This window comes from Chaetura pelagica, unplaced genomic scaffold (assembly GCF_000747805.2).
Source record: "Chaetura pelagica isolate M959 unplaced genomic scaffold, ChaPel_1.0 scaffold2, whole genome shotgun sequence".
Taxonomy (NCBI): domain Eukaryota; kingdom Metazoa; phylum Chordata; class Aves; order Apodiformes; family Apodidae; genus Chaetura; species Chaetura pelagica.
In genome coordinates this window covers 4,350,447-4,375,373 of record NW_009952796.1, presented here as the reverse complement: position 1 = coordinate 4,375,373, position 24,927 = coordinate 4,350,447, and the positions used below count along the sequence as shown (strand labels likewise).

Genomic DNA, 24,927 nt, shown 5'->3' with positions numbered 1-24,927 from the left:
GGGGGGGGGGTGTGAATGTGCAAGGCACGTGCTTGCATCTTGTAGAGACCTCCAAAGCCTCATTTTCCCGTTTATTTTGTTTTGGTAGCTTTTTTTTTTTGCTTTTTTTTTTTTGCGTTCAAGTTTTCAGTTGTCTCGGGGAATTTATCCACCAGCTAATTTTGTTCCAACCTGCTGGAAAAGTTGTGTGTTGGTACTGACACACATTCATCTCCTGCGTGTGTCTCTCCCAGTAGTGCAGTCAGCCCCAGTAGCTGCTTCCCTTGCAGCAGGCAGCGGGGAAGAGGAGGAGAACATGCCTCTCTGTCATTATCAGTTGCATGCCTTGCAGCCTGTGGTTTCGGAGTAGCTCAGCACCATCTGCATGTAGACAAATGCCTCCTCCTGGGTGTAGCTGCCCGGCCCAGGCCCATCACGCGTGTTCTGCGTGCCATGTGCCCGCATGCAGAGAACTGAAGCGTTTGCTGCAGGACTGAAAAAGGTCCTTCAGCAATTGCTGTCAGCTGGTAACTGTCAGAAGGGTGGTTAGGCTTGTTACCCACGGGTAATGGGTGCTGGCAAAGTCAGTTGCTGTATCTGTAGACTGATGTGGTTTCATGACCAGTTTTCATCACCCCTTTTATTCTTCCCATTCCCCCCTCCTTTTTTTTCTTTTGCAGGGTGATCTTGAGTTCTTCTTAACTTGCTGGTGCTCAGCCTCCTCATGCCTCCATCTCCTTTAGACGACAGGGTAGTAGTGGCACTTTCAAGGCCAGTGAGACCTCAGGATCTCAACCTTTGTTTAGACACTAGCTGTCTTGAATCTGCCTCTTCTGCTGGTGAGAGCCGCTCCGGTCTGCTTGGCGCAGCTGTCGTGTCCCTGAAGACTGCTAATCTCACGTATATGCCCTCATCCAACGGCTCTGCACGCTCCCTGAGTTGTGGATGCAGCAGTGCCAGTTGCTGCACAGTGGCAACGTACGACAAGGACGCACAGGCCCAAACTCAAGCAAGCACCAGCGCTGGAGCCTCCACCACCTGTCCTGCCAACCAGATGGTCAACAGCAATGAGAACGCTGGCAGCTTGAGCCCCCTGGGTGGAGTTGGGAGCCCGGTCTCGGGCACCACCAAGCAACTCGCTAGCATAAAAATAATTTACCCCAATGACCTGGCGAAGAAGATGACCAAATGCAGCAAGAGCCACCAACAGAACCAGGGGCCTGTCATCATTGACTGCAGGCCATTCATGGAGTATAATAAGAGCCACATTCAAGGGGCTGTCCACATTAACTGTTCTGACAAGATCAGCCGGAGAAGGCTTCAGCAGGGCAAGATCACAGTCTTGGACTTGATCTCCTGCCGGGAAGGCAAGGACTCCTTCAAGAGGATCTTTTCCAAAGAAATCATAGTTTATGATGAGAACACCAATGAGCCAAGCAGAGTAATGCCTTCCCAACCACTGCACATAGTGCTGGAGTCACTGAAGCGAGAAGGCAAGGAACCCCTAGTCCTGAAAGGTAATCCTCCTCTTTGTGCACACGTAGTCTGAAGTTTGCTTTGCAGCGTGTGTTCTCTGGTGTCAGCCTTGCTGATGGTTGAACTTTGAAAGTGTCTTTTTATCTCTAGGAAGGTCTCTGTGCCTTAAGTCACTGGTGGCAAAGCAAATGCCAGAAAATGGCACTGGTAGCAGGTGGATGCTTGCTTTTCTCTGACTGTTGTCCTTGAGCAGTGGAGAGGGTGGTAACTGGACGGAGGAGGAAGTGTGCTTCCTGGTGTCTTCTCAGTGCAGACAAAACGTTTCCCCCAGTACTTGGTCTGAGCGTTTATAGCCCAAGGGGTAGATGCCCAGTAGGTATACTTCTCTTTTAGCTGGTCACACTGACCATTACTGAAGCTAAACTGAACTGGGAGGTGCTGGAGATGGGCAGTAGAAGACTAGAAGAAGACAGGAGAAAGGATGAGGGAGGTCACTTGGTCTGGGGCATTGCATCATGGACCAGTCAGCAAAACTTGAGGAGTAGTCAAGCTTTGATTTGGTGGTATGAGGTCACAGTCATGGACAGAGGGAGGTAATTAATCTAAAAAGTGGTCTGAAAGTGTTTTGTGTGCATGTATACCTGCCATATGTATATGGCTTTCCTATAACAGCTCCTGTGGTGTTTGGTCTATTCCCTAATTCTCTGAGAGGAAATGCACCCTGCCAATTAAGGCAGCATCCAAGGGCACTTCCCTTTCTTCACTTCATTCTGTAGCTCCTATTTATAACAACGCTGCCCTCTAGATTGCATCTCCCTTCCCCTAGGTGTTTATGCCCTGCAGAGGTATGGTTGGCAGAGACTGGCTGTGGCACTGAGAAACTATGGAAGGATTTGTTGCTTAGCTCGTGCCATGTTTATTTAATTCACTTAATTTTTCTGTACAGCTTACTACTTCCAACCTGCACAACATAACATGAGATATTTTAGCCCCTACCTGCTATTTAGTTTAATAGCTTTAAAGGAGCAAAGAGTCCTGTGAGATACTTCTCTGTGTGTGTATCTTGTGAAATCTTAAAATTGTACTGAGCTTTCTCCTTGTTCCCCATGAGTGTATGGTGATGCTGGGCTTGCTTTGACACTTGCTGCAGGTTCCCAATGTGCTTTTATTGAGCCTCTCAGGTCACGATGGCACTCTTTGTATGTAACAAAGGGAGTGGAGGCACTTTGCAAAGTGTGTTTACTGGTGAAGTACCATATTTCTGGTCCTTGCAACGACATGGTTGTAGTCCACAAGCCTTCCTGTATTTAAAAAGTGGGATGCTGAAAGTGTTTTTCCTGTGTTTCTCTGAAAGCACTGAAGCTCCTCAAAAGTAGACCTCAAACTGTCAGTTTGGTAGTACCTGCAGTAAGAGGCCCCGACTGAGATAGAGCTGTAGTGGGGCAGCACTGAACTGTCAGACCCCACTGGCAGGCTGTGGGCAGCCCCTTCTCCACTTTCCAATACTGGTTGCTGCCCATAGGTGCCGTGCTGGGTTTGAGTGCTTGTGGGTTTGCTTGGGCCGCTTTTGCATTTCAGCCATCTAAAGTCCTGCTTAGTAGAAATCCCCTCTCCAAACTCCTCTGCCAACAGAGGAAGCACAAATTCTTTGCTTTCGGTGTGTAGTGATGGGCTGAACCAGAGCAGACCTCACCTGGGGAAGTGTGTAGCAAGGAGCTCTCCCATCACCTTTAACTCCCTCTTTGAACTCTTCTTTGAAGTGGGGCTCAAACTGGGGGTTGAATGGAGCCAAGTGTATGTATGCTAAAGCAGCATTTAAGAAGGCGGGTTTTGGGCTGGAGGAGCAGTGCTGGAATTATTTACTTAGTTTCACTTGTTAGATAGTGTTTTTTCCACCCTGCTTTAGCAGGATGGGAGCTGGCATGTGCATGTCCCTGGGTTCAGGCACCGCAATGAAACGGGGTGTGTGGGAGGAGTAGCTGGGGAGCCCTCTTTGCCTCTGCCTGTTATTTTGAGCAATTTCTCCTGCTCGCTGCGATCCCGTCCTAATTTATTGCTGGCCCATCTGATCGCCCATGTTGTGTTTGCAAACACTGGTTGCTAGCCTGGCTGTCCAAGTTTATGTCCCCCCTGATCCGGTGCCACCTTCTCCATGTTTGGTGCTGCCTGTCAGCCCGTGGCCCCGTTGCTGTTTTTGTGGCGCGGTGTCGCGTTGTGGGGCGAATCTGATCGGCAAAGCCAAGGGTTGAGTTACAGCTCTGGCTTACAGTGGGCTGGGGTAGCGATGTGGCCCTGAGTGCATTTAGGTTTTAGGTGCCAGGATCTTTTTTTAAGCAGCAGATAAAGTCTGTGCGGCTTCCAAAGGCCAGGCTGCAATCTACAAATAAATGTATGTATGTGGCACCTAAAGTTCAAGTTAAAAAGAGGTGACCTGATTTATTTTTAATGTAGCAGACCAATATATAAACCAGCAGTATGACAAGAGCACATTGGGGCTTTATGTATGCTGTGATATGGGGGGATTTTAAGACCTCTGTTCCTTCCTTATCTGTGTCTTTGCTGCTTCCCTTAATATGGAGCCTTTTTTGGGTCATAAATACAACATTTGCATAATTTTGATTTAAGCTCTTCAGAAGTGAAGATTTGCTTATTTCTTCATGAGGCACAGCAGTACTTGAAGACAGGCATAAACCCCTTATTTAAAAAAAAAAGATGTGGGTACAAAGTGCTGCTACATGGGATCCAGCAGCCTAAGCTGTCAGGGCTGAAGCTGCTGCTCAGTCTGCTTGTACAAAGCAAGAAGTCATGTTTGCCCCCTGCATCTGCATATCCTCATGCTAGGCCATGGTATTGCATGTTTACTGAAACCTAAAGGCCTCTCTTTCTGTGGGTATGTGGGTTTTTTGTTTGCTTGAATTTTATTTTTTTTGCTTAGTATTGGGAAGGAGGGGCAGAAAAAAAGTGTCCCTTCTGCCTGATGGCAAGCTTATCCTGCATTTGGGGAGGGAAAGCACAGCAGTGTGGCTCCAGGTGGGCTTTCCAGCCCTGGCTTTCCTTGGTGCTGTTGTGTCCCTTTCCCTTCTGTTTCACTGGTGTGGAACCTCTGCCTTTTCTGAGCTCCTCGGCTCACAGCAGAAGTGGTCTGGAGCCTTGGGGCTTTGTGTGCTTGAGTTTGCTACTGGGACCTGAAAACAGGAAGTAGAAAACTCATTTGCATTCAGGCTAAAAGTAGTATTTTACCCAGAATGAAATGTTTAGGTTTTGAGTTCAGTGTCTCTTTTCCAAGTGAAATCTAAAACGAAACAAAAATGAAGAGCATAAGCATCCATGCCAATACAGTTCAACAGCGTTTGACACAAGAGGAGTTGTCTTTGTCTCTTTGGCTGGTGTCTGGCAGTTTTATTTTCATCTTGTCCTTCCTCCTGTGCCTTTAAGCCCCGGTAGCAGGAGCCTTGTAAACCTGCTAAAGTCTTGTGTTTAGTTTTTAAAGGCTTCTATGTTTGACTGCAGGGGAACACCAAATTCAAAAGCAGAGGTGCAAAACATAACTTGGCAAATAGCTAACTTTATATTTTTCCCTTGCAAGCTGTAAATTAATGGCTGGACTACTGAAAGGGGGATGGGGAGGAACTGGCTGGTGATGATAAGAACTGGTTGCTTCTCTATTCTGGTCTGAGGAGCTTATTTAAGCTCTGGCTTTCAGTCTTCTCATTGCTCGTGTAACAGGGAAATAAATGAAGTGACTCACTCCCATTATAGCAGGGAGTGTACGACCTGCCAGCAGACCACTTCATGCCTTCTGCCAGGGTCCAAGAATAGATTCAGATCTCTTACCACACCAAAGTTGCGTATGAAAGTTGAAACAACTACAGAGGGACCAAGACACCTATAAAAGGAATAAGTATCTGTTTTGTGTTTGCCATGTTTGTGTAAAGTACTATGGTAACATTGGAATACCTGACCTGGTCACAATCTGTTGCAAATACATTATTAATTATTATCATTCAATATATAGTTTAACAGTGTTGGTGTTACTTTAAATCATAATTGGATTATGCTGCACAAGTGTATTTGAGAATAAAACTTGATGCAATGGTCAACAAATCCAGCTGACTCACTAAACATGTGCCTGGCACTTACTTCCACCAGAGATCTCCACTGAATAATTATTAGGTCATGATTTTAATAGGGAAATGTGTATTTTTAGGTGTTAATAATGCATGTGAAACGTCCAATGTGTTGAAAACTGTAAAGTGTATTCTCTCTGTGCTGCAGAGGAAGTCTGGCCCCATCAGTCACGGGGGGGGGGAAAAATCCACTGACTCTACTAGGGCTGAGATTTTGCCTTCAGTTTTCAGACTCTGATTGCTGGAGCTTAAGGAAGTATCTCTCCACTGGAATAAATAATCTTGTTAGCCATGATGCTTGAAAATTGGTTGAGTGTGTCTGTGCCTTTTGCTTATAGATAAATCGGGGCAATGGTGTGGCTGAAGATCAGTCTTTTCTGTACTTTGAGGGGATGCTTCTGTGGAGGTGTGTACCTTTACAGTAATGGAAAGTGTAGCATGTCCTCCCAGGTGATGGCATTTGAGGGTTTGAAGGGCTGGCTTGCACAGCACCTGCCATATCAAGAGAACAAAGCTGCTGCCTTGGAAAGAGGAACAGGAAGGAGATTAATTTTTTTTTCAGTTTTTGTTTTGGCTTTCTAGTTTTCATAACCCTTGGAAACCAAACTAAGAGGCAAGAAGCAAACTGTTGCATTAGGTAAATACTTCTGATGCTTGTAAAGAAAAAAATCTGTCTCCAGCTCTGTTTAAACTGGGGGGACATCCCCTGCAATGTTCCTGGTGGGTCGATATTTGGTTATAATTAGCTGAATGCCTCATGTACTACCCTTACCTGGTTGGAGGTGAGACATTCTACTAGTAAAATCTTTGTAGTTTGTGCTGGTGTCTTCTGTTTTGTTTTTAAGTGAGCACAGCCTTTTCAAGATGATTAGGGTGAAGGAGTAGCTGTATTTGAGGTTTGAGTAGTGTATGGATGTTAACTAAGATAGACTTCTTTTTAGGACATATGTATGGATTGTTTTCCTTCCAAAGCAGCAGCCAATGATTTTACTACGCTTAGGAGCACAGAAGTTTTACTGAGATTACTTTGGCTTTATGATGTATTTCAAATGGGGGGTCAGCCACTTTCCTTTAGGCTATGACTCCTTCTTTACTCTTTGACAAGCCACATTGAAATTAGGTTTTTTATTCATGCAAGTAAGTCTGAACTGAAGAAATGCCATAAATAGGAGCAGTATGTACACAGTTGTAACATTTGTCTGTTCTGTGTATTTACCAACCAACCAGGAGAGAAATATTTTTCAAATATTCAGTGTGGGCTTGCAGAACTGCAGAAGTCACACTGTTTAAAGAAATAGATTATTGTAATCTATGAAAATGACCTAATGCATTGTCTTCTTGCATGTAAGATAAGCCTGTGTGTGGTGCCTTGGCCTTGTTGGGAAGTCTCTGGTGGACCTGGGAGGGCACTGGCTACAGGAATCACAGGGCTGACCTGAATTATCACAAGCAGTTGTCTGCCTGGAGCTTTGCTTTTAGGTACTTGCCTGAATCTGTTTTCAGTATTGTTGTTTCTTTTTTTAAACACCTCAGCACTGTAAAAGCTTATTTTTTTTTACGTTCTTGTTTGGTAAGCTGGGGCTTAAAGAATAGTGGCAGATACTGTGGATGTCACCTTTTCCCTCCTGTCTTTGAAGTCAGAGTTGTTGAGAGGAGACTGAATAAAGGTGCTGGCTAAAGCACTGCACTTTAGCTGGCAGGTCTTTCAGGTGGCTGCCTTCCACCTGATCTTAATCCAATGGCTGGTGATGGGTATGGTGGCAAGGTTTATGGCAATACACCAGTGTCTTTGGGTTTGGCTGCCAGTCATGCCTATGCCTCTTAACTCACCCTATGTAGATACAGAACAGAGGGCTGCTATGAGCAGGGGACATGGAGAGGTTTGGGGGGGTTTATTTCTGCAGCTGAGAAGTCCCCGTGTGCTCATGATCTGTGTGTAGGGTGGCCTATTGATGCTTTGTGCTCCCGTAGCTTCAGCTTGGTGACTTTTTAGTACAGAAAACTCTTTGCTTCAGTTAATATCTTTGATTCAGGCAACCTCATGCCCAGAAGCATTTCGGCCCACTGGAAGCTGGCTTTGGTGTGTCTTCCCCTGCTCTGAAAGGTTTTGGTTCCCTAGGATCATACGTCCCTCCGGAGTTTTTTATCTGACCTGATCTGGAACTGTACAGCAGCATTTTAAGGCTGGAAATAGAGGGAGTAAATGGGAAAATTAAGTCTTCATCCCTTGTGGTGCAGAATGGGGCTAAGCTGGCTAGAGGGATAGCTGCATGGAGAGCACGGCAGTCTTGGAGCCAGGGGAGCTCGGGCCAAGGCTGTGCAATGATAATTCTCTTGCCCTGTGACTAAACACACATAACAGACTTGCTGTGAAGCCTTGAACAAGTAATTTTAATCTGTCTGGGTTTTCTTTTTCTGTCCTTTGCACTGTTCATAACACTGAGCTCATCTCTCTTGTTGCCATCAGTGTTAAGTGTGGCTGACGGGGGTTCATCTGCTGTCACAGTGGTGCCCTGAAACAACATGGCTGCCTGTTGGAGAAAGTTGGAGAGAGGCTTTAAAGCACCCCCTTCTTCTCCCTTAACAGTGTGTCTTTGCTAAACTGAGAAAGTGTAGGCTGTGATTTGCCTCCAAGGGACTTTTGTTCTTCTAAAAATTCAAGGTTCATCTTAGTATCTTGCTCTGCTTGGGAGAGCTGGTTACCTCTTCTCTAAATGAAAGCACAGTTTCCAGTGAAGAGCCCAAGATCCAGATGGGACACAAGCTTATGACCTCCTAGAACATGTTTTTAGTGGTACTCCTAAGAGTCCTCAGCCAGCAAATCTGTGGGGAGCAACTGGGACCTCTTAGGTGCCACCTAGTCCCTCTTGTTCAGCCTTTAATTTGTGCTGCTTGGGGCAATGCTAGGCTTGTCTAGCTGAACTACACCCACAGTTCCCTTGGCTGAGGTCCATCCAGTGCATGTGTCCCTGAACTGGGCTGTGCCCACTGGAGGGGTCCAGGGTTAGTGTGATGGGGGCAATTATAAATCTGTCAACACCTTCTGGTACCTTCAATGCATGGGTGAGCTTGGGAGCAACAGCACTCTCCAGGGTCTGCTGAGGGCTACTTTGCATATATATGTCACTATGTTTCCAAGACAATTACTTTGAAGGAGGAAATTGGAAAAAATAAGGTAAAAAAAAATAATGAAGTGTTGTGAACATGTTGGTTCCAACTCTTTTACTATGCTCTAGCTTTGAGTCTACAGTGTGCCTAGGTTAATTCCCACTTGGTTCACTGTAACAGAGAACAGCTTCCAATTAAAGGTAATAAGAAGAACAAATGTTACCCTTGTCCACACATGAATTATCTTTTTTTTTTCTTTTACATTGCCTTAGAGATTTGGAAAATGGAAGATAGCTTGCAAGCTTCTGTCGTATCAGTCACATTGGTTGTCTCCAGTTTATTATGCCAAAGTGTGGTATTAATTAAGCCTTATGTAAGCAGTTGAGCAATGATGTTTTAAGGCAAAAGCTGTTGTTAGAGTAGTTGACCTGTACTGTGTTGGTAATGGACTCTAGTATCTCCTAAGATATTGAGGGTCTGTCTGTTCAGTTGATGGAAAATCAGAATAAACCTTTTGCAGCTGCTTAGAATTTGCTGGTGTATTTTAGGTGCAAAACCACTTAGTGTGATCATTTAACATGAGGTTAATCCTGAGTTCATAGGTGTTCATGTTAGTCCTGTAAGGCAGCATGACATCTCTGTTGAGGGATAACACAATGCTTATGCTTCCTGGGAAGCTTTAGTATCAAGTTACCTGTGGAGGTGACTAAGAGATGCAGGTTTGTTTTGCTCTGGCTAAAGAGACTCCTTATCTGATGGCTATTTAGCTCTAGATTCTGTAAATATGTCTAATTTCTCTTTTTTCCCCCTCCTTCCCATCACTATGGAGTATATGGATGAAAACCAAGTCAACTTTCTCTTACCCTTTGGGGTTTTTCAGGTCTTTCCTTGCCTCCCTGACCATTAGAATAGGTTTTTAAGTGCTGAAGTTTGCACAGTGTGGGAACTGGCTTGCATCATGCTAGTTCAATAGCTTGTTGCTTTTCTTTTGGGCAGTGTGGCACTGGGATATGTCAGGACAACACCCTTTATTTTTGCTGGGTTTTCTTTGTGTGCTTTGAAATACCTTGCTGGAAAGTGTCAAATCAGAGCCAGATATTATTTCTAGCCAAAATAATACAAACTCTTCACTGTAAAAAGAGTTTAAATCCAGCAGGAATGGATGGCACTCCCAAATGCTAGTGTGGTTTATCAGCACAGTGTTTTCCTTTCATACTTATGTAAATTTTGCTGATATTTCTCATGTGGAGGGCTAGTGGTTTGGACTGAAGAAGAGCTTATCCTTGGGAGAAACAAAGCAGCCTGCTCTGTCATTAGAAAGAAGCTGTCCTTAAAAGGGTAAAGTGGATGGCTGAATCATGAAAATGTCAGTGTTCTCTAAAACATGTGAATTAAACAGAAATGTTCACTCCTACACATCCAGGATTATAGACGTCTGACACTGCTGGGACCCTTCTCCCTCTTTAGGTGTCCTCAGCCAAAGCCTTCTGCGATCACGCTGGTCACTGTCCATCTCCAGGCCAGGCAGGGCAGGTGCTTCAGGGATGCATACGGTGATGGGTGTGGGGAGAATTGGTAATAGGTTAAAAAAAAACCAAACGAAGCGTGATGTTTCATGCAAATCTTGTCTGCCCTACCTCTGTGAAAACAGACTTGCAGCTTTTTGTCAATATAAAACCATTTGTGGTATCTTTATTGCATTAAAATAGTTTGTCTTCCCTCCCCCCTCACTTCCCCTGCCTCCTTTGTACATAGCTTTAGCATTTCTTGATGACCTTTTTGTTAATATGATTTCCAGTGGGGGCATTTCACAGTAGAAGTATGTATTCCTCCAGGGTTTACACTGACATTTCCAGTGATTATTTAATTGGACTTCATGTTAGCCTACATCCCCACAGGAACGCATACTTTTGGTATGAGAAGTTGTGACGTGTCTAATTTTGAGTTTCTGCTATAAACGATTGCCCTTCAGGGAGGGCAAGTCCAACCCTTGTCTGTCACTGCAGAATCCTCACCGTAGTGTGCTTGGGATGTTGGATTTCTTGTTTTGTTCCTAATTACATGGTTATGTAGCTTAATCCTAGTACCAAAACTGAGAGCAGGCCTTCTCTTTCACCTTCCTGAGTGCACCCTGAGGATATCTCAGTGCTGTGAAGGATGCTGTTGTGTGGCTTATTTTTCTGTGAATTCTCCTTTTGTTCTTTCAAATGGGCAGACTCCACGGTCACCCAGCATAGGGGATTTCCAGTTGCAAAACTGCAACCACTGTCTTGAATTCAGAAGTGTGGTCCATAAATATTCTCGGTGTCTGACTTCTGAATGGTCCAGAAGTGTTAGTGGCACCTCTTGGAAGACTTGGTGAGTGAGGCAGGGATGGGAGGTGTGTGACTTGCATGGGTGATCTGGGCCCTGAACTTAAGAGTTTGTAGAAAAACTTAGGTTTGAGACCAAAAAGAAAAAGAATTCCCAAGAAGGGTTCCCTGGCAGTAGGTTAAGAATTAAAATAAGCCCAAGCAAAAATCTACACAAACAAAAAGCAAACCCAAATGATTGCTTCTTTCTAATTTGTATGATCTAGTGGTCCTCAGAAGAACAAAGGGATTAGGGCTGATAGTGGGCAGAGGCAAATCATGCGTTCAGGTGTGAGAGGCACACGGGGTGACAGTGTGGTTGAGTGAGGACAGGAAGAGAGACAGAACTGGGTAGAGCCCAGCAGAGGAAGGTGCTTTTGGTGACCCCTCTCTTGCCTCCCTGGGACTTGTCCCTAGGACAGCTGGCTGCACAGTGCCTACTGTCAAAGTACAGCATGAAAGTGGATGAGACCAGGGACTGCAAAGGCCACTGGGAGGGAGAGGAGGTGCTGTGGTGAGGGGCATCAGGCATAGCAAGATGAAATTAAAAATAACATGCAAATGTATGCACATGTGCCTCAGTGCTGAGGGGAAACCTTTCCTCTTTATCTGGTGTCAAGCTCTTGACATTTGAAGGGACCTTAAAGCAGTTGTGTCAAGGATGTGCTTTTAAGTCCTCTAGGCCATCATTTGTGTACAAACCAACCTCTCTTGGGATAATTACCACATGGAAAAAAACTGACCTTGCAAGTTCTTTGGACTGCAGGGTTTTGACTCTTTTTGAAGTGCCATTGGCAGCTTGATTAGAGAGAGAGAGACTAGATTAGATTTGAGTGTATTGGGGTGGCAGCTGTTCTTTGTGAACTATGTTTACTTTTACTTTTTTTATGTTTGTTTAAAGCTTAATCTTATGTGGCAAGGCTGATGCTGAATGCCCTATGGGTGACAGGGAAAGAAACCCTGTGATTGTTCTTTTCAACCTCCCGTGGACAGGTGAGAGCTTGCAGGGCTGGGAAACCTGACCTGTTCTTCTTAGTAGTAGCAATAGAAGTCAAAAACCCTTCAGTTACGCCTTTGATTTTGGAAAGTGAGGAGTGCCAGGTGGGTTGTTGAGGGTAAGTGTGGATACTTATGTTGCAAAAGGATGGTGTTGTTTTTTTTTTATTTTCCACCTCCCTTATTTAACAGCATGAATGGTAATGCATAAAGCAGTCCTGATTTCACTGTGGTCTCCTTGTCTTGCAGCAGAATGGGCTCCTTCTGTTATGGGCTTGACCTCCCATCAGCTTCCCTCCAGAGTTTTGAAAACCAACAAAGATCTCCACAATTTCCTTAAAAGAGCAACTGCTAATGACACCTAGATGAATGTGGAGAAAATGATTCCCTGTATGCATCATGAATCATCTTTTCTATGGCTAAAATAGTGCAAACAACAGTTGTAGGAAAGTGTGATGGCTTGATCTTCCACTACAAGGTAGTTTTAGCTCTGGTGCTCTACGGGTACACCCCCAGTGCATCTGTGTCCTCCCTGCTAGTGCCTTTGGTACCCAGTAGACCTACTCCTGCTTAAGACTATGGGAGTACTGCAGAAGATACATGGACAGATAGATCCTTCTGTTCTGCTTTTACTCTCTTCATGTCACCTCGTGGTGTTGGAGGTAAGGTTTGGTAGCCCAGATAGGAGATCCTTTCTGTGCAGCCATGAACTTTTTCAGACATGGATATGTTGGTTGGTGGTATAAGGAGATGGTCTGGGTGGTTGTCTGCACCCTGAGAATGGATTTGGCCTATATTGGCAGAATTTTGCTTCACCCTGTATAGCTCCTTTTTTCCTTGGTGGAAGCAACAAGCTGTGATGGATTTGCTGTTAAAAGTGAACCTGTGTCAGGTAGGGAACAGTGTCCCTTAGGACGCCTCTGTGCTGGAGCTCACTGTTTTCACTGTGGGAAAGCACTACTACTAAATACCTGTGATCTGGGGACAAGCCATGGCCTCCAAATAAGCTTGATCAGCCTTGGCCCTCTGCCAACCTGTCATGAGGAGGTCAGCTCAAGAAAAGCAATGCTGCCTACCTGCTGGAGTCAGTGGGGACTGTAGCCTGAGCCTCGGGGTAGGAATATGTGGGGGGGGGGGAAAAAAGCTATGCAAGCATGGTGCTCAAAGGTAAGTACATCTTAAGCATGATGCCACAGTCTGTAGCATGCCCTGTTATGGTAGAGGAGCAGCCCCAAAAGCTGGCAGTAAAGCACCAGTGATTTGGCACCAGCATATCACCTTGCAATGGGACCTTCAGGTGCTGGTGGTGACATGGCATGGGGGTAGCCATGGGGCCTGGACCCTCCTGTCTCGGTGGGCAGAGGATGCAGCAGATGGGTGAAGCAGCTGGCAGTACCTGGCCTCTTTCTACATGCTGGAGTCATGTTTGCTTAACCTTGAGGCATCCTGCATTCTGAATCAACTTGACACAAAGTCATCTGTTCATTAATAACACAGGAGCAGTGTAATTGTTGTCTTAGTGGAAAAATACATGAGACTGTCATCAGCTGTTGCTTTTGGCAGTGCTTTTCTGCAGTAATGTAAATAAATTAGGTCACAGGTTTAAAGGAATAGGCTGTACTTGCACGAATTCAGTGTCATCTTAAGCATCAATTGTCTGAATACCTCTGTCCTGCACAGCAAATGCTCACTTGTAACATTTCAACATTAAACACTCTAAAACAAATCTGTAGAGGCTTGGTTTGCTGTGTTGGTCCTGACAGGGCACATGCTGAGTGGTTGTTTTAAAACTGGGTTTCTTCTTGAGTGAAGTTTTTGGTGGCCACAACCCCATTATTGCCAAATTCTGTGCTGCTCCCCATGCAAGCCCAGTAACTCAAGAGGAGGGCAAGTTACAGAACAAACATCTCTCTTTTGCTTATACTTCAGTGTCCTGGGTTTTCTCTTCTTGTTGCGCGTGTGCGTGTTGGTTTTATTTATTTTTTTTTAGATGGCTTTGTGCTATTGTAATCGAGGATGAGCGGATCCAGAAATCCGCCTGGACAGCTTTGAAAGCTGTATAAAAGGTCTGTTTGTCTCCTGGGACCACGTGTTCAGTCTAAATGTGGATCCCGCATCTGCAGTCTGTCATGTGTGAAAGTATGTTCCTGTTTGTAATCATAACAGGAACACCCGGTACCTGCCACGCTCAGAACAAAGTATGGCCACAAGGATGAGGTAATGCAAAGGTGCTGCTTTATTGTGAGGGTATTTCATGGTAACCACCTTGCTCTAAGCTTTCTCACTTGGAGGGAACAAGGTCACTTGCTTTACTGGGGTTAGGGCCTGTTTCCCGATAGGAAACACTGCAAATCTACAAAAATGTATTGTAAACCCAAATCCTAGATGGTATATAGTCACACAGCTCTGGAACAGCACTGATGGTTGAAAGAGGTGCCAAAGATGACACAGAGGGAGGGTGGGTGTTACTTTACTCCTTGTACTTCAGTTCTCAGTGTTATCTTAGAACATAATCATTTGTACAAAATGAGCACAGGTAAGGTTTGTTTTGCTTGCTTTCTTTGAAGATCATTTCTATTGCAAGGTCACAGTCACTTGTAAAAGCTGGTTGCCTAGTTTCTGCCATGCCTTTTGTGCTTGTTTTGCATCATATTTGCCCTCCTCTGATGGCAAATGACAGCCACCACCATGTTTGGCATGATTTTTATGTGAGCACCATGCTAGTTGTCTTTTTTTTATTTGTTCAGAGCTGCTCTGGCTCCTGTCTAGCTGTTCACCTGGCCTTGCAGTGCTGGGGCAATCCCCAGGCTTCTGCATGGCTTCAGAGCTGGGAAATCTGCGTAGCTGCTGCCTGGGTGCTGCACGGTGGGGGATTTTGAGGGGCATTAAGGGAGATGTTTACAGGCAGATGTCTGCAAAGAACTCAAACATGTTTTAATAGCTGAAGCGTGTGTGGTGCTGACTTGAAGCTTCCTAAAAGTTTTGAGGTCTTGAACAATCCAAAGTCTGTGGCCCCCCCCTAACTGTTCTGGCAGGACAGAATGGTGGAATAAGTCACCCTGTGTTACCTTCAGGAAATTTCTGGCTCTTCATATCAGTGGCAAGCAAGAGCCCTTGGTCTTTTGTTGTTTCACTGGAAAGCAGGCAGAGCCATCTGCCATGGAGGGTTTTGCTTCATTGATTCATTTCCTTATGGAAGAAATTCAGTAGGTTCCCCAGTGCTGGGCAGCCTTGCATACCCTTCTTCATCTGGATTTGGGCAGGTTTAGCCCCTCTAAAAACCTACCCAGCAGCCCTTGAGGAACAGAGTGTGCACAAAAGTACTTGGAATGTTCTCACCATCCATGTGTGGAGTGTGTCAAACTGGCTGGGTGGTTCAGGCTTTTTTTTGTGTGTGTGATTAAAGCTCCATGGTATGTTTAAAGCCAGAAAAGACAGGTTACAAGCATGGCCTCCTGTAAAATTGTACATGGGGGGCTTATCTAGCTGCAGGCATTTGCTTTGTCAGCCTACACAGGTGAGTCTAGACTTCACGGCTGCCCTTCAAACTGCACTGCAAGGTGATGGTCTTTCCTGGTGGATATGTTACATTGCTTCTCTGTTTAGTCAGCCTGTATATGATGAAGGCTTTTTGCATATTGCAAATAGAAGCTGAGAAGTTGCTTATAAAGTGCAGCTTAATCTTGTGCCAGTGAGAGGCTTCTGCCAGGTTTTGTTTCTCCTCCAGGCTCCCTGTTACCACCCTCTGTAACATTACCTCCTTGCCACAGGTTTGGGAAGGCTTGAGCAGCTTCAATCACAACCAGCTTTTGTTGCAACCAGGAGTGGAGTTCCTGAATCCACTACTTTTGAGTTTCCTTGTGATCTGGAGTTGCTGTCAGTAGCAGTGATGTGTCTTGGTCCCTGCTGAGTGTAGTGAATCAACTCTCAGATCAGGCTTGTTGTAGCTATGTGTTGGATTCTTCTCTGGATATAGCCTTGTCTTTCCCACACCCCTTCTCCCCCTGCATGGAGACTTGACAAAGTGGCTGTTTGATAAAGGAAACAAGTGCACCTGATTACTTTGTATGTTGTATTTGCCTTCATGTGGAGAGTCCATCCCTCTTTGGTTATGATGAACTTCCCATGGATCTTTTTTTGGAAGTCTGGAAAACTTGAAAAACTTGAGTATCATGCATGCAGGAGTGCCACTTAAATTACACTAGTGCCTTGTAAATCAGCTAGGAGCAAGGATCGTGTGTGGTGAGCGTGGGAGGACTGGAAGGGAACAGTGCTCGTGAGGTGTCTGGATCCTGTTTTGGAACCTGCATGACTTGTATGTCAGTGCAGATCCAAGCTAAGCTCCTACTGTTGTCTTTAGAGTTCAGCTTTCCTCCATAACTGCATCTTGCTGCATCTTTTCTGGGTACTGGTGTTCTTCTCCAGGCCTCCCTTGCTCTTGTGTCTGAGCCAGTTCAAATTAGTAATTCTGTCCTAAATATTGACATGTTTCAAGAGTGCATGCTCTGAGACTTGCTTGAGTATGGCACTTTAAGTATTGGTTGAATTGATTTATTATTTTTTTTAACTCCCTACCCACATGATGGAGGAGAACAAGGAGAGGTGGGATATGGGCTGACTTTAGATTACCTCTTCACTCATGAATGTCAAGTAAGAAATTCTGGGTGAATCTATTGTATGTTTATCTGCTGGTTTGCCTGACCTCCACATGGCATATCTGGGATTGCCTTCCTATTGTTTGGCCTGGTACTCCTGCTGGACTGGTGGAGATTGCTCTGCACCTCTGGTTCTCTGCTGGGTGCCATAGTAACAGAAGAGGTCTGCACAATGTAATGGTCTCTTGTCCTCTCCTTCCTGTTCCTATCTGCTGGACCAAAGCTTACACTGAGAGAGTGTTGGTAACAGTGCTAATAGTGTCATCTGGCCAACAGGGCAGGCAGAGGCCTCCAAAAGGAAGGTATAGGCAGTGAGGAAAGAGCCTGCTCTGGACTCTTCAGCTCTGCTGTACCTCACAAGGTGGCTGTTAAAGCAGGATGGTGTTTGCCACACCATCAGTATGTCTGCACCTGAGTGATGAAGCATTTAGATCCTACCACTGTGGCTCCTTACTCTCCTGGAAGTCTGCAGGAGAGGTGGAAAATGAGTGTTGACTCTGGAGTCACTAAAGTAGCCTATTGTTCAGAGGTTTTCTTGGGAGTCCCAGCATGTTCTGGTTATTGTTTTAACAGCAATATTTAAGCTGAATGGGTTGCTTGACTGTATAGAAAGACAGCAGTGTGGGTTAGGGCTTACCCTTTGTCCCAAACTCTAGTCTAAGGCTGTCAGTTTGGAAGGGACTTCAAGCATCTTCAGCTTGGGGACCAAAGTCTTGTTTATTTTCTTGAGTTGCACTGAGAATGTTTCAGACCCTGTCAAGGCCAGGTGGTGAAGTTGGCAGTCAAGCTCAGATTTTTGTCCTTCTTCCTTCCATCCTGTTCCCCTGTTATCACAACTTTGTGAGTAGAGAGATTCCAGGCGTGTCTGTTGGCTTTATGTCCTGTAAACAGCAGACACAGCTGAAGACAAGTGTGCTTTCGAGGCGAGGAAATACTGTGTTTTGTGGGCAACACAAGGATTTCTGAATTACTAGCAGCATGTGGAAAAACAGAAGTCTTGATGTTAAAAAGGGGCAGCAATATTAGAAGGTTTCAGATGTAAGCCTTGGATGTGATGGTTGTGACCTGGTCTGGATACCTTGTGCCTGTCGTGTAGTGCACAGGGCCTCAAGGTGGGTTCCAAGTCTGTTCCACCTATGGGCAGGCACATGAGCGTTTGGAGTTGCAGTCATGGAAGCCTTTTGCTGTATCTGATCCAGTGCCCATGATACAGCGAGTTTTATTCTGTTTTAAAAGTCTTCCTTTGCCAGATCACTGTGAAACAGCATGGAAAAGACAAATAGCGTCTTAATTCTAAAAACCAGTAACAACAGCAAAAAACATTAACAGAGTTGTGACATTCAGCATTTATTTTGGCTGGCGTAGTTCTTTCTAGTAACTTCAGAGTGGTGCTCTCCTCCTGTTTTTTGGTTTTTGGGGTTTTTTTTGGCTTGTGTTTAACAAAGTCCAATTGAATCTGAATACTTGGCCTATCTCAATGTGGTGCATGGCTCCAAGTGCTCTGGTACAACACAAACGTGTGCTTTTGTGGGGGAGACAGGGGGGGATACATCATTGCATTTCTCCTTTCCGCCTTTTTCTTTTGGAGGAGCCACCTGTTAGCATTACATCAGCGGCTCCCAGGAACTCAGCCTCTTACCAAAGGCCTTACACAAAGTAGTAGTTCTTATATTGTTTGTGCTCAAAGAGCAGATGTCATGCCAGCTGATGTCATTGTGTGCTTTGTGTAATCACTATGGTGACTGGGCAGGTGGGGAGCCTGGGGCTGATGTAATTGCCGAATGAGGTGTAGAAAGGTCTGCTTTTCTCACTCCAGTTCAAGGGAGCCGCCCTCCTGGAGGGGAAAAAAGGAGAAAATGCAGCTTGAAAAAGCCAGCAAAATGTGTGACAGAGCCAGGGGAGCACAAGCCAAAAAAGTGACTTCTCCCTCTGTGCTTGGATCCATTTCCCAATCCTAAAAGTAACTCTTGTTAGGTACTTTCAGGCAAGCTGGGCAGAAAAAGGAGAGCTGTTTGCCACATGTTAAGTGAGCACTACAGTCCCTGTTGCCAGCAGCAGGTTTCTGTTTGGCCACACAAAGGAGTCAGTGCCGTTCTGAGCGGTGCTGGCACATCTGCTGTGGACAGGTAAAGCTAAAAGACTGTGTCCCAGCTGGCTCACTGTTCTGCTTTGGTGTGATCCTAGCCCCTTTGCTTGCGGTTGTGATGCTTTTCTTGGAAAAATGCCCTTCCCCCCACCTTTGCCTCATGCTCTAGGCTCATAGGTGAGGCAGCCCCAGCATACTGATGTTGCACAGAGGCATGTTTGTCAGCCTGTTCCTTGGCACTGTCAGCCTCGCGGAGGGGAGGACAATGGGTGCTACTGATTCATGCCACCATTGGCAGCCGTGCTGAGCACTGGTCACCGCAATGATGGTGGTGGGGACAATAGAGCCAGTTGCAGTCCTGGTGGCCCTTGGTGTATGCTCTGAAGAAAGATGAGTGTTGCTGTCGTTGACACATCTAATCTCAAAATATCTGCTTGGTCTTTCTTCCCAGGAGGACTCAGTGGTTTCAAGCAGAACCATGAAAGCCTCTGCGATAACTCTCTCCAGCTACAAGAGTGCCCGGAGGGGGGAGGAGGGGGCGGTGCCTCTGCTGTGCCCCCCACGCTACCTCAGTCCATCCCTACCACGCCAGACATCGAGAATGCTGAGCTCACTCCTATCCTGCCCTTCCTCTTCCTTGGAAACGAGCACGATGCTCAGGACTTGGAGAAAATGCAGAGGATGAACATAGGCTACGTAATCAATGTGACCACCCACCTGCCCCTGTACCATTATGAGAAAGGCATGTTCAACTACAAGCGGCTCCCAGCCACTGACAGCAACAAGCAGAATCTCAGGCAGTATTTTGAAGAGGCTTTTGAGTTTATTGGTAATTACCCTTGACTGGAAATATTCCTGTTTTTTTATCTGTTGTAAGAGTGAATGCTTTGCTTTGCTAACCAACCTGAAGGCTGTATAAGGCCATATCTACTTTTGTTTAGGTTGTCAGAAATGCTGAGCACCTTATGTTTCTACTCATTGTCATTTCTGGAACATCCAGTTAAGTAGCTCCAGGGTACAATTTTATCCATTGATGCCAACCTCCAGGGATCAAAATTCAGGAAACCTCACAAAAGTGAGATTTTTGTCACCTTCTCTTCATTATTCCTTTGCATTCCTTGTTTGCACAGTGACTTCCAGCCAATTTTTCATAGTAACTATTTTTAGTGATGGCTGAGCCTTTCCTAACTTGATTTCATGAGAAAACTGACAAACTGTCACACTTCACTTGTTCTACTATTAGATTTATAACTTTAGAGTGTATGTGTGGATGAATAGACAGTGATGAAAATTTGCATTAATGAGCCTCAAAACCTTGTAGGTTGTGTGTGAGAGTTCACCACAGACAGGCAGCTCCATCTGGTTGTTGGGGAGATGGTTGAAGAAGTGACCTAGCCATGTTACCCACATTGCTCTGAACCCCTCTATGATCTATCCAGCACAACTCACAGCTAAGTTTTAGGGATGTGTTTACCTCTGTTTGGTTATGCAGAAAAAAGCCAGATGGTCTCTTTAAGCAGGATCGGTCAGTGAGGGCATTGGCATGTGACACTGAAAGTTTTTGAGGACCTTCTTTTGCTTCTCTTTGCAGACATAGGTCCCTCCAGTGTCTTTTGCAGCATAGTGGATATCCACCTGTGCTTTTCTGGCACAAGTATGTGTCCTGAGAGGTTTTCTGAAATATGCTGGGATGGACCACAGATGTATACTTCTCTTTCCTGCTGCTGAGGCTGGACTAGTCTCACTTCCAATACTTCACATTCTATAGTGGAGAATTCTGTGACACAATTTAGGTGAAATTTTTGAAGTGGGCACAGAGCAGTCTTCCTCCCTCCTCCCATAAACATAAAACATTTGATGTTTATGGCCCTTGGGTTTTGGGTGCACAACTCCTTGGAAACTCTAGCCTGCTTGTGCTGGCTCTGCGAGGTTGCTCTTGGGCTCAGCAAGGACCTGGTTGGGAGGCTGGGTCCAAGAGCAGGAGGTCTAAGCTCAGTGTGTGCTACTGAGCCAAACTGCTTTATTGCCTGAGCAAGGCAGGGGCTTGCTGCTGTGAAGCAGACAGCTCTTCAGCTGAGCCTGGCTGTGCTTTGGTTGGCAGAGGGTTGTTGTGTTCTGATGCATGCAGGCCATAGCCATGCTACAGAGTGAAGGTGGACAGGCAAATCACTGCTTACACTGTAGTTCAGATGGAGTGCAGCTTTAAAGCTTGAGTCTTGACCACTGAAAGCTTCCACCCCCAGCTCTGGGTTTTGTCCTCTACAGGGTTCTCCACTTAATCCAAATTTTCCCTCAAGTTCTTAATCCAACCTTGGCTTTACCAGTAGTGCTGTCAGCTCTCCAAACTGCTGATTACTATGTGCATGGAGAGGTGAAGGCCCCTTTTTGAGTGAGGGGAAGAGGTAGAGCTCTCCCTGAGGACAGGAAAGAGGAAACCTTGATTGTTCCTGTAGGAAGAAAAGCTGGGTCAAGAAACCCAGTAAAACCTTAAACTTTGAGTTCCATAAGATGCAGCAATACAGTAGGCTGAGTTTACATAAAGAAACTGCAGAGCTCTGTTGAGATCCTCTGGTGGGGAAGGGAGATTTCTCCCAGCATCTTTACGACCTACAGGATTAGAGCTTTCAACCAGTAAAAGATAGAATTTGGCTTATGATCTTACCAGGGGCAGAGAAAGCAGCCTTGCTTTGAAAAGGTTTAGAAGATGTTTTGAAATCCATTTTACTTTCCTTTTAAATAATTACAGCTTAAGGGTCTGTCTTTGTTTTTAAAAAACAAATATTTCTCCATTGAGAGTTTGTCTCCATAGCAAGTTCAGCCAGCTGAGGAAGTAACTAGTCAAAGCTTTCCCTTCCTCAGGGTAAACTTTAAATTGCATTTGAGAAGATTTGGAAGTGTTTAAATAGCAGCTCATTGGCCTATGTTTTTTTAAATATGTCTCAAAAACCACAACCAAACCTAGGTTTAGCTGAGTCCAAAGCTATAGGAAGTGAAATCATCCAAAGGTCTCTGGGAAACTGTCAAAATGCATTAAAGAGTTTCATGTTTCTGACATACTAACTGGTGAAAATGTCTAGAGGGAAGTTGGTTGCATTTATGCTTTCACAATACAGGTTGAACATATAGAGTAGGATGAACCATAGTCTTGGTGGGGTTGGATTCATGCCAAAACTTGCAAACTAAATTCCTGTTCCTCCTGTGGATTGAATCAAAACATGCATTGAAGTGTCACATCATGAAAATTTTCTCCTGTTTTAAAGGAAGCTACAGGAGATGAGGATGGTGTGGTAGTGACTCTTGTCTTTCTCATGTCCTGTTAACATGTGGTTCTTGGAGGTCTGTTCTCCCTAAACTGTGCCCAGGTTGCGTCCCTCCAAGGGATGGATCTTGATGGAGAACTCGTGTGTGTGTTGTCAGCTCCATCCTTCCCCTCCTTATGCATTCCCCACCAATCCCAGTGAGAAGCTGTGGAGGGGAAGTGTCGAGCAAAATGTGATGCTGCACTTGAATCTTGAAGACACAGGAATGGCAAATCTTGTTTTCACACTGGTGAAGATGGCTAAGTATAAACATGGAGATCTTGATAAGCAGCAGCTGAGGAGTCAGAGTTTGAGGTCTCTTACTGCTGCTAGAGTCCTATTGAGGTATAAACTGAACCCAGCGCCTGCTTTTGCTGCGACACCACAGCAGACTGCCCTGTTGAAGCTCATTTCAAGAGTAGCTTTGTGAAAGCCTCTAAGAACAGGGCTTTGAATTGTTACTAATCTAATCTGAAAATATCTGTTTTTTAAAAGGTGGTGTCTTGCTTTGAAGGACCACAGTGGTCCTGCAACAGAGGTGGAGATGGACTCCCAAGGTGCCTCACTGGGGGCCTTCACCTCCTAAATAGATTCTTCCTGGCAGAACACATGAGCAGTGTAGCTGTGTCCCTTGATGTGCAGTTCAAGATTTTCAGTATTGGACTGGCCTGTGTATTTCACATCCAGTCACTCTGAAACCCCAAAGGAAGGTGGATTGCAGTGGAAGGGGAGGAGACACTGCTATGCTTGTAATCAAATAGAGGGACTGTTCACATTTAGTTACCTCTAGATGCACTGCATTTTTTCTAATTTACAAAATGGCAAAAGACTTCTTTTCTTCTCTTATTTCCAGAGGAAGCTCATCAGTGTGGAAAAGGTCTCCTCATCCACTGCCAGGCTGGTGTCTCCAGATCTGCCACCATAGTTATCGCGTACTTAATGAAGCACACGCGCATGACCATGACAGATGCCTATAAATTTGTCAAAGGCAAACGACCAATCATTTCCCCTAACCTTAACTTTATGGGGCAGTTACTGGAGTTTGAAGAAGATCTAAACAACGGTGTAACACCACGAATCCTCACACCAAAGTTGATCGGCGTAGAGACTGTTGTGTGACAGCCAAGCTGCAAGGAGGTGATCAATGAAGGAGTTAACCTATTCTGCACCTGATTTGAGGCAGTGATGGGTGGGTTGTGGGTTTTTCTTTTTAGCTTTTGAGGGGGGGAGGGGTGGCAATATTTTTGTGAATTAAAAAAATCCCATATTTTTTTTTTGTAAGGAAAGATTTTTAAGAGATCCAAGAACTTTGCCATGTTTGGGATGCTGTTGTGATTTCCTTCCCAGATGGTGGCAGAGCAGGGAGGCTTTGGATCAAAAGAAGTACTTTTTAAAATCAGAAGAAGATATATTGGGCACTTTTTTAATTTTTCCCTCCTCTCCAGCTACTTCTAGAATGGCTAAGTAGTCTGTGCAGGTTCATAGACTGAAGAAACCCAAGTTGAAGACAAAAGCAAACAGCCAAAACAAAGCAGAAGATGACTCCCTGAAGCATAAGGCCCTTTGTTCTGCAAAGGCTTTGCTAAAGATGATAACCTAGCAAAATACTCACCAATGCAAAGGAAATTGGAGCAGCTTAAAAAGTTTGTAAGGCACTTTTCACACTCCTGACTCAAACTAAAGAAGAAAAGGTTTATTTGGCATGTTTCATGTTCCAGTTCTATTTTTCTATTTAGGGGTATAAGGTTTTAACAGTAAGAGACTTTGATCAATCTATGCCATATGCCTTCACTGGCTTCTTGTGCAATAATAACGTGGGGTTTGTTTTGAGTGTTCAAACCAATTAGAGGTGGCTGCTCACTAATAATATAATTTTTAAAGTTTAATAGCTCAATGGCAGCCAGCTTGGTTCAGAAACAATAATTTAGAGCAATTATTTCCTTCCTTTATATGATTTTGATCCTGGTTACAGTGCCATAAACCTTGTTACATATGTATATCAGAATGTACAAAAATTGAAAATGAGCAAAGTTTATTTAAAATATTTTTCTCACAAAATATTGGTGTGTTTCAGTTGTCTATGTAAAAAAATTATTATAAAACAAAACCTTTTGGAAAATGTGTGTCCTTTTTATTTCTTCAGCTATTTTCTGTTTTCTTTCTGTGAGATGGGTTTTTGTTTTGTTCGTGTTTTCCTGTTTTTTGTTGCGATGTACATCTCCCTTTGACAAAGCTGGTATCTCCTGTTTGACATCTCTTCAGGCTTTTTGTTTCTGTCTTCTGCTAGGGAAACATGTTTTCTTTATTTTCTATTGTATTCCTGCATCCTTCAGTTTCTGTAACCAGACTTTTCTCTCCTGGAAGTACATCAGATTTGGAGCTGTTCATCTGAATTAGCACTATTGGTGAGGGGTCTTTGGGACAGACCTGTTACTTCTACAGCTCACAGCCATTTGGCAAAACAAGAAATAAACCTACTTCACTGGTTCCTTTACCTTATCTCCTGTATCACAGAATTGTCCAGTTTTTAGAAATATGTTCGTCTCTTGTGTGCTTTTCCCTGGCCTCTCTATAGCCTACTCCTTTAGCAGTTTCATGATTCCTAAGAATCTTCTTCCTGGGACTTACCTCTCTTTTGCCCAATTTTCTTTATCCCCCTCCTTTTCCAGTTGTGTCAGTTTTAAGTGTGGTCTGTATTGTAGGGCTGATGTTCTGCTCAACAGTGTCCCTTAGGTGGCTGACTTTTGCTTTCTTTGTTTGTATTTACTTATATTTAATGATACACTATAACCTGATCTCTTCTGGACTGCTAACATCTCTAAAGTCTACTTGTATGACCCCAAAATGAGA

The 24,927-nt window shown here is 44.7% G+C and overlaps 1 protein-coding gene across 1 annotated transcript; it reads left to right on the top strand.

Moving 5' to 3' along the window:
* The first annotated feature begins 665 nt into the window (after nt 1–665).
* DUSP10 (dual specificity phosphatase 10) lies at nt 666–23,500 on the top strand. The gene is made up of 3 exons (XM_009994754.1): nt 666–1,496; nt 19,230–19,607; nt 22,931–23,500. The coding sequence occupies exons 1-3, from the start codon at nt 704–706 to the stop codon at nt 23,194–23,196; spliced, it is 1,437 nt and encodes a 478-aa protein (XP_009993056.1). The 5' UTR covers nt 666–703; the 3' UTR covers nt 23,197–23,500.
* The last annotated feature ends 1,427 nt before the right edge of the window (nt 23,501–24,927 follow it).